This window comes from Micropterus salmoides, unplaced genomic scaffold (genome assembly GCF_014851395.1).
Source record: "Micropterus salmoides isolate LMB-PRFRI ecotype aquatic unplaced genomic scaffold, ASM1485139v1 Ms_hic_scaffold_19, whole genome shotgun sequence".
Classification (NCBI taxonomy): Eukaryota; Metazoa; Chordata; class Actinopteri; order Centrarchiformes; family Centrarchidae; genus Micropterus; species Micropterus salmoides.
The window spans coordinates 27,679,553-27,699,026 of record NW_024041039.1 but is presented as its reverse complement, the minus strand read 5'-3'; the positions used below and the strand labels follow the sequence as shown (position 1 = coordinate 27,699,026).

At 41.3% G+C, this 19,474-nt stretch overlaps 1 protein-coding gene across 1 annotated transcript in view; it reads right to left on the bottom strand.

The window, feature by feature from the left end:
- The window catches only part of kif6 (kinesin family member 6), a 56,854-nt gene extending 37,881 nt beyond the window's left edge, over positions 1–18,973 (bottom strand). The window contains exons 1-10 of the mRNA XM_038729700.1: positions 18,846–18,973; positions 17,249–17,358; positions 16,241–16,315; positions 12,573–12,720; positions 12,246–12,355; positions 10,393–10,522; positions 6,698–6,904; positions 6,248–6,391; positions 5,758–5,844; positions 1,043–1,146 (exon numbers count right to left, since the gene is read on the bottom strand). Coding sequence (XP_038585628.1) covers positions 1,043–1,146; positions 5,758–5,844; positions 6,248–6,391; positions 6,698–6,904; positions 10,393–10,522; positions 12,246–12,355; positions 12,573–12,720; positions 16,241–16,315; positions 17,249–17,358; positions 18,846–18,905 — 1,175 coding nt within the window. The 5' untranslated portion in view covers positions 18,906–18,973. The remainder of the gene's footprint in view (positions 1–1,042; positions 1,147–5,757; positions 5,845–6,247; positions 6,392–6,697; positions 6,905–10,392; positions 10,523–12,245; positions 12,356–12,572; positions 12,721–16,240; positions 16,316–17,248; positions 17,359–18,845) is intronic.
- Between the last annotated feature and the right edge of the window lie 501 nt (positions 18,974–19,474).

The following is a 19,474-nucleotide window of genomic DNA, read 5'->3' as shown; positions in this document are numbered from 1 at the left end:
CGTACAAAGCACTGAAGGCAGCAGAACAGTCTTTTGAAAAGGCAAAAATGTGGATGCCTGTGGATATACGTGTTTGGAAATGTGACAACAAATAAGCCAGGTTATGTGCAATCACACAGCACTGGGGACGAGTCAAGGGATAAACCGGAGCAACGAAAAAAGTCAGCATGTCCAGAAAATGTGGTCACAACAGACATCATTAAGGTTCCCTGTGTGAGTCTCACCACAAACGGGGAAATCGCGGATAATCACCAGCCTAGAGGAAATAATAAAAAGACGGACTGAGGGGGCCAAGGCGCCGTAAATACATCAGCACTGGACGGGCGATATGCCAAGTCCATGATGGAACCTCTCGCCTGAACTCTGGCCCTGACTGACTGGGTCTCTTTAACATTTGAGTGTGAGAGCAGAAATGAAGCAGTCCTGGGAAACTCCATTAGATCTGGTTAAGCCTAGGTGCCTGTACAACTGCATGTTTTGTAGGCACTTTAGGAAAACCCCAAATGCTTATAAATGATAAAACCTATTTGCTCAAGAATGTCTGGGTTTTTAGCATTACAAATACAAATTAGAGTCGGAAAAAAAGACCATCTACTCTTTTCCCTGGGTATGAGGCGCACTGTAAACATCCTAGAAGGCTGAGGGGGCACACAGCTCTACTGTATACACATCTGCACTGTCCTGAGATGACTGGCTCACTGAGGTCACATCATTACACACACACACACACACACACACACACACACACACACACACACACACACACACACACACACACACACACACACACACACACACCACACACACACACACACACACACACACACACACACACACACACACACACACACACAGTACAACCCAAGATCCTGTGGCAAACGGCATCATGTCAGTTCATCTGATTTAATTCAACTTTGAGCGACTTTGTTGTCACCCTCATCTGTAAATCTGGAGATATCACCACAGGACATAATATCTATTTTGCGTTGAGAGACTGACAGGACTGAAGGGACGAGGAATCCGGGAACAAGAAGTGACTTACTTCTGGATCTCCTCCACAGTTAGCTGGTCATCTCTCTGTTCTCCTGTCACCATGGCCAGCTCTTCCTTCAGAGACTGGATATCCCTCTTCAAACGAGCTATTAGCTGAAATACAGATAGAAAGCGGGGCTAGAGGTCTACTGTATGTGCACATACACACAATGTAAAAAAAAGCACAAAACAAAGCAGTAGAAAACAAAAGACATACACTCACGCACAGGCGCATACAAACAGAGGGTTTCTGCTGCTGCCAACCGATGAGACAATCCTTCTGAAAATGATTTTGCGGCTTATCTTACTGATGCATTATGAGGGCAAACTTAAGTGATTCCAGACAACTGGATACTCCAGCGAGCAAATGCAGGAAGCAAAACATAAATTAGCATTAAACATCTACGGTGGCAAAACAGAACACATAAAACTTTCTGCTGCTGTCTGTCCACACGTGTTTGATCCTTGCACACTGGGCCAACGGGCTGGTTGCCATTAGTAACCGCTGTCCTGGTCTGGTTACTGTATATATAAAAAAGCTAAATATCTCACCAAGTCCAGACACTGCTTCTTAAATATGTACTTAGATGATCTTTACAGAAAAAAAACAACCTAAAACAGCTAGATGGTCTGTTAATGTCAAAAAAACATGATCAGAGGAGAGACGACGTGACGGGCGCAGGATGTTTTTTATAAACAATCTAATTCATCGTTCCACTGATTAATACCCCCAGGTACTGCATTCTCCACTTGTTGAGCACAGGTAGGTCTGAGACAGCCACTTCTATGAACAGAGTATATGACAAAAAGCTATATAAGGCATTAAAAGAAAATGCACCAACACAAATGTGTCAGGCCTTGGCCTTGTTGGCATATAACCTTTAATCTTTGGAGATAAGCGTGCGGTTCTCTCTTCTCCCTTGCTGAAAGGATCCATGCCTGGAGAGGTCAGCCTAAGTGGCCTCATGTCAGTCTTGGTAAGGATCAGCTGGCGTCTAGCTACCTAGAACCTAAAGGATTAGTGAGTTCAGCTCATAGATGAAGTGGCATTACATGCATGTAGGAGTGGCAACTGATTCTGATGAGCTCTTCTGACGGGACAGAACCATTTGAAATTGGTGCATTGGCTGTATTTTAATGCTCCACTGACAATGAGATGTACAATTTGGATTGACTGATTCAGTGTGACTTGCTGCCAGGTTATCAATACAAATGTAATTTGTTTGGAAATGTAATGCTGGTGAAATTAACAATTCGTACTTCATTCTTTGTTGTTTGTGCAACAGACCTATTAGGGAAGTGGGATTAAATCCTAAATCTCTTAACCCATACCAGCAAGAGGTCAGAGGTGAGCCACTTGACATTTGCCCTTATTTTGATGTTGAGCAGTGTGCCATAACTTGAACTTAAGGTGCCATGATTAAATGTGAAAGGTGCCACATACAGACAACCCAGAAGGACTGATTAACCTCATAAAACCTATAGCTTGGTTTTCTGCAGCTAGAGGTTCAAGATGTTAATTGGGCATGTACTCATTTGCCAAATGCCTTGAAAAAGGGGAATCAGTCCAACAAGAGAATTACATCTAAACAGAGACGTGTAATTACATGTTAATGGTAGGGAAAACAGGCCAACACCAAAATCAATGGATGGTGTAGTTATTGAAAGAAAGCCAGACCAGTTGTAATAAAAACTCTGCACAAATCACACCACAAAACAACACACTAAACCACCTAAAAAAACAAGTGGCAATTGTTCTTTTTCTCAGATGACCCACTTCTTTCTTCAGTATAAATCCCACTTAACAATCACCACTGAATTTGACCACACCGCAAAATGCTAAAGCAGACTGAAAGGCTGGAACGTCTCAGTGGCAAAGAGCAAATACGACAGAAAGTGGCGACCGTGTGCCAGAGTCACACAGCGACACCCCTGACACTAAGATGCTAGGGAGCCAAAGTTCAGTGAAAACTAAATCAAGGTTAAAGGTCATCTAGCTTAGCAAAGAACCGCCACTTCAAACACATCTTCTAACTGTAAAGTCAAAACCAGTCAAACCATCAGACATCATCAAGTCAAGATGCTATTGAGAAGAAACAGACCTGTAGTGTGGTTTTGGGTAGGTGCCACTTAGCTGAACAAAAATTTCATTTCTAATCCACCCCATATCATATTTTTTAACACTGAACATCATTGCTGACCATCCCTCCCCAGAGCCGCTCCCTGTATCTATTTTTTGGAAGCCATGGTCTGATGTAATTCTCCCAGCTGCATCCTGAAAAGCTGACCGCCAGTTGTTGGTCAGCAGAATCATGCAGTCTATTTCAGAGCACCGAGCCCACGCTGGTACCACAGCGCCGTGACAGGCTTCCATACTCTCTGAATAAAAACTGACTCAGGCTCTGTGACTGATGATGCCGGCATATCCTATGGAAAACCAATGTCAGTGTAGCAATGCAAAATGTTACGGTGAAGGAAAAAGCAACACTACATTTACATGTTACACAATTAGGTTTGAAACAGTCCTAACTTTAAATTATACATCTTCTTGAATATATATATCCATCCTGCGCATAAACCCACCCACAGTAAACTGTACACACTGCAGTATAATCACAGGTTACACCTAAAATGCACATGTAATATGCAGTATGCCACTCACAAACATACAGCTATTATGGGGCCTCTTTTAATGAAGGAAGAGGAGTCATAGTTTCCCACTGTGGGCACGGTCTTTTATCACTGTTTGACTCACAGGTATGCGCAAATCAGAACCGTCTTCATAAGCAAGACGCTGTGTGCATCGACGTTTTAGACCCTTTAAGAATTACAGAAAGAAGTTTGATGGCAATTCAGCTCAACTCAAACTAAGCACTCCTGCACACAAAGTACACACTTAAGACAAAAGCTACAGTGAGGTGGTGGAAGCCTCTTGGAAGACAGATCCAATAACTGTTGACAATTTCCACTGACTACAGTCCAGGATCAGGAACAGGCTGGTCTAAACAGAGGATTAGGACTGACCTAAGCGCTCTTAGATCAACCAACAGAGCCAACCTTATATGGTGTAGCCTGTGTGGCTGACGTCATTATGATCGCAGATCACTTTCAACACTTCATTCTTTCTTTGTCCATGAGAGACTTCTTAACTGTTTTGTCTGGTCTAGCTGGATTCCTGCTGTTCAGGCTTTTAAGAAGTGCATTTTGTAGCCTGTAGGCTACAGTATAGGACTATTAAGGCAGTGTGTGGTCTTAACAATGCACCAAACACTGACTGCAAGACTGTGAAAAGCAAAGTCCAGGTTTAAAATCAATTACCACAGGCAGCATGTCCAATAGACAGTGTGCCTTGAGACGGGCCAGGCCAAGAATGAGAGTCAGAGTGTCACCCCAAACCACAAAAAATGACATCATTCTAATCTGCAAACTGCACTGCTGGCTTAACTCTTTCTCAGTAAACCATGAAGAAAGATATAGGGAGAGACGGGAGAGATGAACAAAATGAGAAACACACTAAAAAGTCATAAACAGAGACAAGAAATTTGCCCATGGAGTTTGGGTTTGCCTGGAGCTGCAACTGTGCCGGGCCCAGTTGGGAGCAGCCAGACACTGTCACAATTACTGGGCTGGCCGCAGACTCTCTTAAAAATACCTCTGTAGGGTTTGCAAGTGGCCAGCCAAGTCTCAGTAGCAGTAATACAGTAGCAGTTGATCCTGAGGCAGGTCATGGTGGGAGGGGAGGAAGCGGATATAGCTGTGATGACTAACTACTGTACAGTATATCCCCCGAGGGGCCTTTACAACGACTACCAGGTCTGCTTCCTTGCACACTACATTAGGGGAAGGTGTTACAAGTATTGTAAAAAGAGAAGGTAAGGCAGCAAACCCATTATCAAGGGCTAACTTGGCTAAAATGCTCAGGAAATCTCTCATGTGACTTCCTATAAGGCATTATGTACTGTAATGTATAACAACATGTAACAAAAGGCAAATGTGGAAAAATGTATGCAGTCTATGTAAAAGAAAGAACCACATACAATCCAAGGACTTATTCTCATCAAAACTTTCTTCTACATCTCCTTCTCTGGCCTCTTCTCCAAAATAAAAAACGTATTCATAGTATCCAGACACAAAATACAATGAAAGTAAACAGACTGGCCACTCTCATTTTAAAAACTGTCACACTATGTCCTCAGATCTGCAACATTTGGGTATGAATTACTCTATTTGGCTCCATGCGTGCAAATTTGTGATTTCCTCGCATGAATGTGTGTAAAGCCATATATACACACCAGTCTCCAGCTGGATGCTTTCTCAAGAGGTTGTAAGGTACTGGGATAAAACATGCCATAACAGAATTGGAGGCATGTAAACAGGACAGAGAGGGAATGCAACAAGGACCTGTGAGCGGTTTAAATAACACAAGACTGACAGGCATCCCTGTGCTGAAGGTGGAAAAGTGCTTCTTTTAGAATGACTGACACTGGAAAAACTAATTTGGTATTGGAAACCTAAAGAGGACACTTAAGCACATGGTGGGTTACATTTAGAAGCTGGATTCTCGCTACAACTCATTCGCTGATCAATTTAAGGTCTGGAAGCTATGAGGAGGGTCTGGCCATAATGAAACAGCACATTAAGTCATGCCTCTGTGGTGTGACTCTGTGGCTAAGCCATGGTATTTGTAGTGACTGGTGAAGTTCTGTAAGTGTCTGGCCGTCTCACCAGGGCAGGATCTAGTTCTTCATTCAATGTAGCCTCGTTCTTGATGAGAGCCACTCGCTGAGCAAAGCGGCACGTAGAGATGGACTCCTGAAGAAAACAGTTTAAAGAAAATGTTTCATACTTCGTTTTTCTGCCTGACTGAAGACTATTACTCCTAATTATTCCTTCGTAATTAATGATACATTTACTTAAGTGAATGCATATAACAAAGATGACAAAATGTTCATAATCTATACTTGCTTCACAATGCACTGCTTTTCATTAGTTTCTATGAAGCAGAATATACTGTATGATACTATTTCATGTAAACACTGTTTTTGCATGGTTTAAATACACAGAGAATTCAGATGAGGTTTCAGAAGAGAAAATGTATAGTCAGCACTGACAGAGCAAGCTAGCAAGATCAAACATTGTTTCACTCCGAAACCCTGTTTCTCCTTATCTAACTGAATATTCTGTCCAAACAAGGTCCTACGCAGACTATCCTTACATCAAGGTTCCTCTTGTCCACTGCCAGAGTGGCAATCATGGTAGTCATGCAGTTGCCCCCAAGGCTGTCCCTCAGCACAGAAGTCAACATGGAGTTCCTGTAAGGAATATGGGAGCGGTTCTTCTCTGACAAAGCTATGATCACCTGAAGAAGAGAGCAGTGAAAAGGGCTGATGTATAAAACAAGACAGAGATGGAGGAAGCAAATGAATGTCTGATTGTAACATAATGTCTGAAAGAAAATGTAAATGAAATTCTGTAGACTGAACAAATAAAGTAGAATCAGCAGAATACACAGTTTTTTTTCTCATGGTGGAAAGGATTAAACTTGCTGTGCCAATTCAAAGAACAAAGAAAATGTATTGTATGCAAATTTATATCAAATATACTATAAATATTAAAACGCACAATATGTTATTTTAAATGAAAACATAGTTTCAGAAGTGGCTACCTGCTCCAAGTAGTGGAGGGAGAGGTTGATGTACTTGGCTTCAGTGAGCAGCTGCCCATTCAGGCCAGTCTTGCTAACTCTATCTGATCCAGCCAGGTCCACCAGGTGGAGCTTGGAGCGCCGCAGGGTGGCCGAGCCCGGCTCACGCCTGCACAAGTGCACAGTGAAAACACAGTGTGAACGTGTGGATGCCTGGTTCATTGGAGTCTGGAGATGAGAGAAGAGTGGTGAGAGAACATTTTGAAAATGCTGTGATAATCTTAGGTCTATTTTAGAGTATTCTAAATCCTCTAAAATTGGTACACATGGTGGACACAAAAGCGGAATTTTTATTCTCCATCTGCGGTACTCTCCATATTCAAACAACAAAAAAACATGTTTCCTTTGATTCTTATTTTTTCTTGCTCCCGCTGGTTTGAAGATCAAAGCCACACCATGTGTAACCGATGAGCAGTAAACACATGGTGGCGGCTTTACAAAAGCTGAGGTTGATTTTCAGATGGTCACTGGAACAGCAGAAGTCAGGTTGAGACCAGGAGGAGACAGAAATAGAGTATGAGTCACTTTGCACAAACAAGCTTTATTAACTAAAGGAGTATGGGTTACTCAGAGAGAGAAACAGAGCAATAGACTCCTTTTTGTTTTCTTTTGTTTGTGCCATATCATGTAGGCAACTTGAACATGATGGTTTTAAATAACAACTTTTAATTAGAACAGTGGACAGTGGACTTGACTTGTATTAGCTTCTGGTCAAGGCTGAACTTTCTTCTGTGGAATGGCCACTGATCTAAGATAATGGACATGACTTATTTTTTCTCTCTGCTCGAAAACATCATCATAGACATTCCAGATCATTCATTCTAAAAATGTGCCCTGACCCCGACTTCTTGTTGGCTTAAATGTGCCAACACCTGCCTCTTAGGGTCATGACAGCTTATGACAGATCTTTCACTATCTTAACCCATTGCTATCATCTCTTTCCTCAGTCCAAATTCTAATCACTCTGCACACATCCATGTTTGCTCCTCAGGGTCTCCCTTTAAGTCCTATGACACAGCCCTTAGATGCTAAAAAGGGATCACACACATAATAGGATTGAATAACTGGTCAAAGGTAAGAACTTAGGGTCCACGTTGAAGAATTAGTATTACAGTCTCACCCCTGACAGCTATTTTTCACACCGACCAACATCAACCAAAATTAATGCTGGCCTACGCTGTGTGTTTGTCAAATTCCAGACAGCCAGCAGGTGTTTTGAGACCCAGTAAAGTGTGTTGCATTTATTGCATCGACGGATGTACAGACAAGTTCTTGGTGCTATGCAATTCCAGCTAGAGATATCCATATGTTTGATAGTTTTAACATTAATATGCTTAAGTGTGTATTTTTCATACATTAAAACTATATCCAATATTGCACTAAGCTTCAGAATGTATGTAAATGTGTACGCTTGTTTTTTTTTTTTTTACATTCAGGATTCAACTCAGAAAATTGTTTAAACCCATGACACAAATTTACTGCTCATGCATTAAAGTATTAACAGTATATTGCCCATATATACATACATACAATACATGCAGTAAATACACTAAGTTGGCTCTTCATTAGGTACACTTAGATAAAACTAATGCAGTCTAATACAACAGTCCTACAATAGATTTGTACTTTGTTATAATAATTCATTGTTGATTCAACTTTATGATCATTTTGGAGGATGCAGTTGCTGTTGCTGTTGCATTGTACTGCGTTTTACTGACAGGCACTTCTATTATTTTGTCCACCCCATGCTCATCAAGGAGAGAGCTGAATAACAGAACAGAAACACCTCTCTGTGACTGCTAATGTATGTACTACAGTGGAAATCGATACCAGCGGTTATGGAAAATAGGTACGAGGTGACTGTTATTTATGTGTTATTGTGTCCTTACCATAGCATTTATCAAGACTGAGCACCACCCGAGAGACAGTTTAGGTAAATTCTGAGATGTGGGTGCAGCGTGCAACACAATAAGTTAATTTTGATATCAGCAGACATTATATAAAAGGTTTCTTTAGGAATCAAGTACAGTATGTATAATGAATTGGTTACTGACTATGTGTGTTCATGTCCACAGAGGAAATAGAGTGCACATGGGGACAAGTATGTCTTGAAAAAGCAGCAAGACAATGCAACCACACTGGAGTCACTTCCTTTAGTCTTCTGTGTTCTCAATTGACCACATGTTGATCTTAAGTGCACCACATGCTGACCACACACAGCGCTGCACTGGGTCAGCATAAAGGATCAATCTGGTGCCACAAACCCCAAAACACTTAGAGATTGCTGATTCAAAAGATTAAGAGTGAAGTTTCATTTGGACCACCTGCTATGCACCCTACTCACCCCTAAATGTTCGGGAGGGAGTTAGGATGTAGACAGGGGGAAATATGCAGGCCTCGCATCCCCACATGTGACAAGAAGTGAAACAGGGACGCAGAAAAAAAGACTCCCAGATGGGAAGAAACGTTTCTTGATGAGGTTGAAGGGTGAGGAGTTGAAAAGGTGTATTTTATTTCCTGTCCAATAAAAGTGCAGAGAGCATTGCAAAGTCTCAAAGCGAGTGAGCTCATCGTCGACTGAGTGTGGCGTGAACGGATGTGTCATCTTTTATCCACACGGCTGGGAGCAAGAGAAGAAAGAAAGCATTACTGTTAACTTTATCACAAGTCTCTGTGGAGCAAGGACTTCTGGGGTGATTCTGGCAGTGACATATTGACTTCTTTGTTTGCTTGGGGCTCAAGAGAAACCTTCTAGATATCTTCTTGTGAAGAAGTTCCAGAGAGGACGGATTCACAAGTCTTGGTGTGGGCGGACTGTGCAGTGGTCTCCCCACTGAACTGTGCAGCGCCTTGATTGCCTGATCAACAGACTAATGCAACCAAGAATGTGTTTCCACTCAAATATACCCCTGGGTTTTACAGCAGTGGACCGTGGGAGTGGATCCTCAAGGTGGATGAAAAACAAATGCAATATTGTTTTGGCAATGGGCTTTGTTGAGTGGATTATGTATGTTACTTGGTAGACACGTTTAATCATACATTACAAAAGCTATGTTTTAGGATTCTACCTACTAAACCCATTTTCTGAGTTCCAGAAAAATTCCATCTTGGATTTCTTCTACATTGGTTTTGTTTCATGGAAAAGTCCCAGCCACATCAATACTCGTCAAAAATGAAAAGTAAGTCTCTGACTGAAACCTGATTATCCAGCTCACTTTTACTGTCTGTTATTTACTTACAAGCTAGTAAACAAGGTGAGCTTAGCTTCTTTGCTCCAAACCTCAGGTTGCAAATCAAAAGCTGACCCAAACATGTCTCATCAGCGTGGGGAGTCTGGGTGTCTGAGTGTAGAAAAGAACCACCGCAACATAAACAGAAATTACAGAGAGAATGCTCGGTTTTACTGGGGAAAAAACATGGTAAAAGGGACCACAGGGGACAAAAATAATATTTTAGAGGGGTCTTAAGGTAGCCTTTAGAGTGCATATTGCATTTGTGGACAAAGAATACCCTTTATGCCACTTACCCTGGAAGTGGTCATGTATTTTTGCATACTGTCCACAATCCTAACTAAAAACATTACATGTATGGTGTGTGAAGTGGGAATCATTTCAATCAAACATCTCTACAGAAGCATGTGTTTCCCTCTTTCTTACTTCCGCAATCATACGATTGGTGTCACCCAGGAAGAGCAGATTCAGAGCCTCCTCCTCATTTGCTGACTGCTGCAGTGAAAGGTTCTTAAGATGGATGTTCTGGTCTGGATCCTCCATGATCATTACTTTTCTGGAAAAGAAAAAAAATGTTGTTAAAAAAAATCCCAGCGTAATAAATTCACTTGAAATTATGAGTAGAAGATGACAAAGCGGGACAAATCCAGGCAAACCCCAAATAATCCAACACTGAAGCAATTACGAAAGACTAATTATGTCCGTTATGTCATCCATTTCCCTACCATCGCCTTGGCCTCATTCAGCTCTAAATCCAAACAAACCACATCTGCGAGTCAGTGTGTGCTGTGACCCAGTTTGACACATGTGCTTTATCTATGCAGCAGTTCATAACTTGATAACAGACAGGGCTTGCTTTTAAAAACAAACAGGTTCTTGCCTACATCAAGCACTCTGAAACAGTGTATGCTGAAATGACTCCTATAATATACTCCTACTATATCATTTCCATCACACCACCGGGGCTGTGACAGCAAGGCTACTGGATTGAGATGTCAAAGAGGGTGGAATGACTGGAAAACACATGCAGATCATTAATTGAGGTAGTCTGATAAAACAGTATTAATCTTAATCTGATTAAAGGCCTGTGCCCTGGCAGGTTATTTTCCCAAACAGCCCCGCCAACTCATAATAGGATTTGATTATTGTGTTTTTACACAGATTTGTTGAATTCATTTACAAGATAATTTAGAGACTTTTTCAGAGGATGGAATGCTGAACGCATCGTGGAAATAATGCACAGATGGCGACCAGAAGAAGTAAAACAAGAAAAGAAATTAGGGCGAGAACATCAGAAAGAAGAGAAGGGACAGGCAGTGAAAGACAGAAGCAGACCAACGGTTAAAGAGAGAAATTTGTCAGTGCCACAGCATCTCCTTGAATCAGCAAGTGTAGCCACAGCATGGTTAACAACGGGCACTGTCTATTTCCAGAAGACTGTCATTTGTGGGTATCAAAACCTTGAGCTGGATCCTCTGCGAAAGGAGAGAAAAAACTTACATGGAACTGGTACAAGAAAATACAAGACAAACACCAAAATGATGTACCAAGACGATGTCGCTCCTGGATGAATAAGTATTGAGTATGACAAAAAAGGCAAAAAAAAGAAAACTAAGGTTATACACTGTCAAACCTCCAGACAGATGGAATTTATAATTACAAAGACAGACTGAAAGAAAGAAAGAATGAAGCCAGATGAAATAGCATGAACAGTGAGGAAGTGAGAGTCATTCTCAAAGACAGGGCAAGGGCAGAGAGGGAAGAAAAAAAGGACAACAAACAAATGAGTGAGAATAAAAGGTAGATGGACAGAATTTTTTCTCCCTAAGACCGGCTGCAGCAGCAACTAGCTATGAAGAACTATTTCTCCACATGACCCTCTTGCTCTCCACTCCAGTGCCAGAATCTGCCACCAGGTTGACCACATCCATGGCTGTCCCACAGTCTCATTATGTCACTTGGCAGTTTGTAAGTGAGGTGGTAAATGCTAGAGTCTCCATATTTCACCACACACTGACTCCGGGCCAGGCTGACAAATGGCTGTTCAAGAATGAGACTCGGCTAAACCCACAAGTGTCTGGGAGAATAATGGAATCAGGGATGATTAGTCTTTTCAACTTTAAAATAAGTGGGTACATCAACTCATAAGTGATGTATAGCGAAATACTGTCTAACTGCTAATATCTAACTGTTGACATTTTTCAAATGTAACTGGATGTCTGTAGCATCAGTGTAGCAAAGGTTACAGTAAAAAAAACAATAAAAACAAATAAACAAACGGTAGGTCTTCCAGTCGAGAGGCTTCATGTCTGGAATCCAGAAGGTCATATCCCATCTCATTGTAGATCTCCAGGTAGGAGATGTGTGTGGAATAAACCGTACTGCTGTCCTGTGGGGTAATAAGTATGTTAAATTGGACTGGGTGCATAAAAATGGAAAGCTTAGTTTTTAAATCAAAAATTGTAATTTAGAAGCGTTACGGCACAGAGAAATGAGAGCCAGTAGCATACTATTTTACATTGTTCTTATATGGATCAATGCGTGTGGGCTACATGTACCAGTGCCCTAAATGAATTGAAAAAACAAGCCAACCCTGCTGTGCTGACCTGGCTGAAGCGTTCAAACAGGTAGGAAAGGGTACGGGGAATAATGCCACGATCACTGTAGCGCTCGGCCCCTCCCGTGATGGTGAAGGTCTTCCCACTTCCCGTCTGACCATAGGCAAATATGGTGCCATTATAGCCAGCCAATACACTGCAAAGACACACACACACACACACACCTGTAATGACCACAAAAGTCTATATTTACAAAACCTTTCAAATTAAAGGTTTAATTTAATTGCCTGAGATCAGTGGTCGGCCCTGGGCAACATAAACTCATGTACAGTATCTACAGCAATCTTATCAATAACAGATCCTCACACTGTTAAATATCTTTTTGTGTCTTGTAGTATTTTTCTCCTATTATGGATATTTACTTAAGCTAGCGATTTCCAAGAATGCAACAACCATAATGAGGAGTTTGTCTGAATTATTGAATGGAAAAACACATAAATATATCAAACTAGCAGACAAGTTCATCAACACCAAGAACATAAAGTCTATGACAATGTCAAGAATATACACTGCATGTTATCTATTTTTCATATTTTATAAGAAGCAGATAAGCACACTGAATACACAATTTCAATAAATTTTACCTGTCCAATTTGTACTGATTGGCCAATTGACCATAGCATAGCACGTTTAAAAAAACCTTATATTTTACAGTAGCCCTTCTTGGAACAGCACTTGTCTGCACTGGTAATGGAATATTATGTTACTCTAAGGCCATGAGAATATAAGAATAGATAAGAGCAAACATAATAAACAGTTTGTGATTACAGTAGTACCCTTTTAAAGACGGCTAAACCAAATCAAAAACCAAACAACAAAATGGGCTGCAGATAACTGATTGAACAGTGGAAGGAAAAGCAATTTTCAGTTTTCTCATTCACATCATGTGCCTCCTATGACATCACTGTCTTAATTTGCAAGAGTGCAAAATACTGTCAAGTATATCCCCGAGCAGACACCAACATCTGAGTGAATTGAATCTGACACTTTAAATCCACAGGAAAAGATGGCAGCGAGTGGAGAACTGCTCTGGCGACACAAATCCGCCGGTGAGGGAGGAATGTCTCGGAGTATGAGTGAAGGAAAGGGCCCAAACCCACTCAACTAGGCAGGGCCCGGTAAATTTTGGTTTGGCACTAAAGTGCACTTCTGCACGTGCACATGGTCGTGGAAACCGATGGTATCTAGTTCTGTTTGAATGAAATGAACATCCAATATGATGGTACTGTGATGGTAGGATACATTGGCATAAAAAGACTCCTGTTCTGTAGTCTTGGAAATAAACCAGGACTAAATAGTAAAATGATAGAGGAGGCTCTGACACACGAGCTGGGATCAAAGGTGAGGATAAACCCTGTGTTTTCTGACACGCCAATCTCAAGGAAAAGGATATCTTTACGCTATATTTTTCAGGATGAATTATAAACAAACTTAAGCCTCATTCTAGTGTAATTGCCAAGACAGTGTTTGCTGGCTGTTGGTCCTGTGTGCTGTACTCCCTGCATCAGGAGGGCGAGGGAAAAAACTGCATGTCAGTTTATATAAAACACTACGTTCACTCATGAGAACGGTGGTTGGTTAGTCTGACTTGGACGGCCATTGAATGTCCATCTATCTAGCGTGAGTCATGGCAGTGAGGGCAGAGACTGTGTCTGGAGAAAAGACACAGGCTCAGTGTTTAAGTTTTATGTCAGTGCTAATGATGAGGTCTCGGCCCTGCCACTGAGGCTTGGGCATCTCCCAACACTTGTTCCTCTCTACACCTCAGGTTTCCTGGAGACTGGCAACTCATCGCCAAAAAGATTCTTCCTGTTCTTTTTATAAGAAACAGTATATTCAGTCTATTAAGGTAACCAGAATAAGGATAAAACTTAACATACCTCCATTCGTCTTTGAACTTGGGCTGCAGGTTTCAGCCTTATGAAATGGGATTATAATGCAGATAGATAGTTTGCCTTGCCAGCCCACCATCATTCCATTGGCTCTTCCTCTCGTGGAGCTGTTAATGCTGGTTTGTTTTTAAACTACTGTGTTGGGGTTGAAATGACTGGTTTCAGTTACACCACAGCAGAGACAGAGACTAGTGTGCAAGTAAACGAGTTAGAGCTTTTGGTTAAACTTGAGGTGCGCCAAGTGTGACAGAGTACCAACCAAAACAACGACCTGACAGTTATTGGTATTTGAGAGGATAGGCGCCTACGTGCATGAAACTGAGTTTTAGTGCAATGACAGCAAAACGGCTGCGATTGTATGTGACCCCTGACTAAACCTGAAAAAAACGTCTCCTGACTACTGGGGCTTCAGGAAAAAAGTTCTGTCAATCCAAATTTGATTCTGTTTGTGATTACTGTGACCAGACGTGCTTCTGTAACTGGGACCATGTCAATATCGACATAAGCTTAACAGTTATCAGCACACTCTAGGTCAATCCCAGCTAGAGTGCCTTTAAAAATCTTTCACTAAACTCTGTAGGAAAGGTATGGGGCCTACGTCTTGAGAATGTGTTTGAAGGCAACTTATTCCAGTATGAAAAGGGGCAGAATTCTTCACTCCGTTTACTCTTGTCTTTTAGCCACTGTGGTGAGACTGAATTTAAAAAGTTAAAACTTTGTAGATTTCATAATATATAGTGAAAAAAATGGGCATCCTGCGGGGGGGCAAGAAACTCAAAGTCAGACCAATAAACATCTGATTGGGGAGACAGGCTGGTCATGGCGAGACACGATGACTAGTGTCCTCTAGGCTGCAGACATCATTGTCATATCAAAAACTAAAAGACACCAAGCTCAAATTGATACGTTAAGACATATCAGCCTGGTTGTGAAAGACATTTTTAGCCTGATGTTCACCATCTGCCACAACAAAGGGGGAACTGTTAAAAGGCTTGCTGTGGAGGGCAACTTCATACCCAAGTTAGTGAACCCGTGTGAGTCAGGTCAAACACATCCAAGGCCAATCCAGACGTCTCAGAATTTGTTTATATGTCTTCTAATTGCAAAGATAATGCAAAGCACTTGTGGGATTCTACAAATAGCCCCTATTGTGACTAAGAAGACTGGGGTGGAATGTTGAGGAAGGAGAGGAAGAACCGTGTTCACATAACAACAGCACAACCAACATTTGATCACAGGAAATTCCAAGTAAATTCTCTCTCCTCTTGGCTTTTTCTCTTTTGGAATCAGTCCTGATTTAGATCAAGTCTAGGCAAGGGGTGAAGCTCTGACAGACACTACGATTTTCCTTGTGTGTAGAGGTGTCTGAGAGGTAAAGAAGCATAGGAACTGAATTTCATAACTGAGGCACAATTCTGCTGACTGGGAGATGGAAAAATGCATAGCATCTATTACTAACGACTGCTTTTTTATTAAACCGAATCAGAATAGTCATAATAATAAATTAAATGAAATAATAATTTATATAAATCTGGTAGGGATGCATGACATTGAAATTTCTGCAGATATCCAATTATAAAGCTTCATCTTAGAGCAGGTATAGCTCTGTGTTACGGCTTGAAAATGTTCTGATGATGGTGGTGAACGATGGTGAGTGTGCCATCTTACCCACTAGCTCAGTTCGCGTAGTGGTTTAAGTGTGTAAAGCACGACAAGAATCACAGACACCCTGCATTGAATAGTACAGTGTCAGTAAGATTTTACCTGTCTGCAACTGGTTTGGCAATGTTTTCAAATATCTCGTCTTGTTTGACTGTGTGATCAAAGACCTTTTGGAACCTGGACAAAAGTGAGAAGAACAAAGACAATATTTAAAAAAAAAAACAACTTAAATGTCCAAGGTTAAACAAGGTTACCCACAGCAGTACTGAATAAGCACAAAAACAGTCAATTTAATTGCCCAAGTGGATGAGGAGGAGTTTAGTCATTCTGTTTTCTAAAGCAGTCTCAACCCCTCATGTTTTATCCCACAGATAGATGAGAGCATTGTGAGAGGAATCCGCCCAGGAAGGGCTGTTAAATGTGGAAATTGTATTTCTATAAGGGCACAAGGGAACCTCCACAGGCTAATTTAAGACTGTGGTTTTCAAAGGCTTGTGTCCGCTGCTGTCTGACTCCCTAACTGTGAATTTAGGGCTTGGAAGCATGGCATGGGCCCTGCCCAGAGGGTATATAAGGCTGCAGCTTTCACCATCAGCGTTAAACAGATGTTGTGGCTCTGCAGTGACAGAACTGGTGGATGAATTATTCATGGAAAAAAATCTTATGCAATCTTGAGAGCATGGACAGCACACCTTCCTCTATGTTGAATGTTATCTTTATGCCTTCATTCATTGACACTCTTAAGCATGACTGAAATCAGGAGCTGAAGTGGTTGGTTTCTTGCTTTTCCCAATTTTAGCACAACAGATCATCATTGTTTTGATGCACCCACTTCTGCAAGATAGTAGCTAATTATACATTAAAATACACTACATATAGACTGCATGCATTTATATATCTTATTAATCTTTTTTCTATATACAAACAGATCAGAGATTGGTCTCACAAAAGAGACCCCTTCTAAGGTTATTTAGAACACCAAATATACAAGCTTTCACGGGCTATATGAGATGTAAATTATTATGGTGGACTTCAAAGACCCCACCGGTTGAATTAAACAATGAGTTGGCTGATTAGGAAATTAAGCAAATTGGCTACCTGACATTTTACCTGAACTTGTAGCACTCCCTCTTGTTGTTAACGAAGCCATCAGCCAGGTCCCTGGGCACCACAAACTCTAGAAAAGCACCTCTCTTCTCCTCATTGTCCACAGAGTACACCTGAGGGAGCCAGAGACAACAGTAGAGTTAGTCCTACAGTGGAACAAGGCCTATAGACTACTGTTTATTATCACAGGATATGGTAGAGGGCTAATTTAATTTTGAGAGTAGCCACATAGGCAGTCTACTGTTTTGAAGAAATAGTCTCCTATATGTTCTGTGATTTGTATGTTGTTGTGGTATGTGGTGCAATACATGCATTCCAACTTAAACACAATGACAATATATCATGCTGAATCAAAAGTGTAAGTTTAGCCACTTGTGGTTTGGATAGTGCAAGCTCCAAAATGAAAGGATGGAGTTTATGAAGCATTTAAGCCTATCCTACAGAAAGCAATAGAAGTGAACAATCAGTCATGACCAGTGTAGAGTGTAGGCAAGCACTACACATTCACCTCTGCTCACAAAAGTCTCAGACAAGAAAAACTGTCGAACATTAAACCAATATAGACTGAGCTTAGCAGCAGAGGGCATTTAAAGTGAGGCTGGCTGGGTCAATCGAAACACCCCCGCCCTATGTTTTCAAGCTTCAACATATGTTGTGGCGTATGTTTCCAATGGGCATTGATGCAAAAACAACTCCCCGGGGTTCCAGGAAAGAAAGATAACACCTAAATGGCTGAATTGTTGTTGTTTTTTACGGTCACCCTTCCTGCAGTATTTCCTCCTGACCACCACTGTTCTGTTGTCTTCACATGGACATGTGCAGAACCTCAAATAGCCCTAAGGAGGTAGCTGTGCTCATTTCATTCTGCTGGATATTGTCAGCTCAAGCTAACGTGCCAGAGAAAGTAATCTGATGATTATAGTTGCTGTGCTCAGACAATAAACTGGGCTTCAGGGAGAAGAAAGTGCTGCCAGGGTGTTTCCCATGGAAATTGATTTTTTTCTTCTTCATATGTGTATCTAATAAAGAGGGCCTAGTAAGTTAATATTATAAAAGGTTCACTTTACAGTGTTTCTGAATTTTCAGGTTGCTTGCTGTATGGAGTGAGAACACAGACCCCATTACAGTGCAAATGTTGTGTATTTGAAAACAGTAGTAAGAAGGACTCCATTGCATTCCCTTCAGGTGTGCCACTTCCCGGGCCCTGGCACTGCATCAAAAAGTCTTGATCACTTTCATTATGTCATTATTAATGGCATTAGTTACACATGTGCTGTTTCTGCTATGACAAGCACAAAAAGTGAAAAGTTCTGAAAGTGTAACGTCAGAAAATGTAAACACAGCATCAGTAACGATAGCTTTGTCCAGACAGGCTGATTTTTTTAGCAGTTCAAACCTTTTGTTTCGTGAGAAAATACCTTTCTAAACGGGGATAAATAACGTAATGGACCATAAACCTGGAAGATTTGTATTTAAAGATGTCTCGTTCATTTAACGGCAACATTTGATAGCTTATATACATCCTATCTAGCATTTATTTTAATTACTTGCCGTAACGTTATATCGTTAGCTAAACGCTGAGTTTCAGTTGTCCACTTACCGCCTTAGTTTTCTTAGAGGGTTTAATTCGACCAAATATCTGAATGGTCTGTTTCACCATATTTTCCGCTGAAAAACAATCCTGCTCAGTCTGCTCGGGCTGGTTAGCTCCCTGGCTAACGCTGCTGGCCTCTGTGCGGTTTGTTTTAGCTGGTTGCTAGGCGACGGTGCTCCCCTCCGCTGACAAAGATCGTCTATACTTCTGAAGATGATTCATCAGAGAAAAGCAACCTTTCCATCCACCCTTCCCTTCCTCTCATTTCCCCAGGTGCCTAATACAGTGACAGCCAGAGCCAGTTCAGAGACGTTTGAATAGATAGACGTTAAAATGGATTCATACCTGGGACATTACTTGATTGAACCGCTGGCTGTGCAACAAATTGCCCCTCGGGGATAATAAAGATTTACCTTATGTGACCTTATTTACCTTATGTGACCTTACCTGTTCTATTTTCTTCTGCTATTTATTATTCTCTGCTGAGCAGGTGTTTTCAAGACAAAAGGTCACTGCCGGTTCAATGACTCATTCAGTGGGGATATTGACAGAAGTGTATTCAACACCACAGGCACTCCCCACTTCTTTTATACAGTCTATGCTCCCCACACATTAGGCTGATGCTAACTTGATGC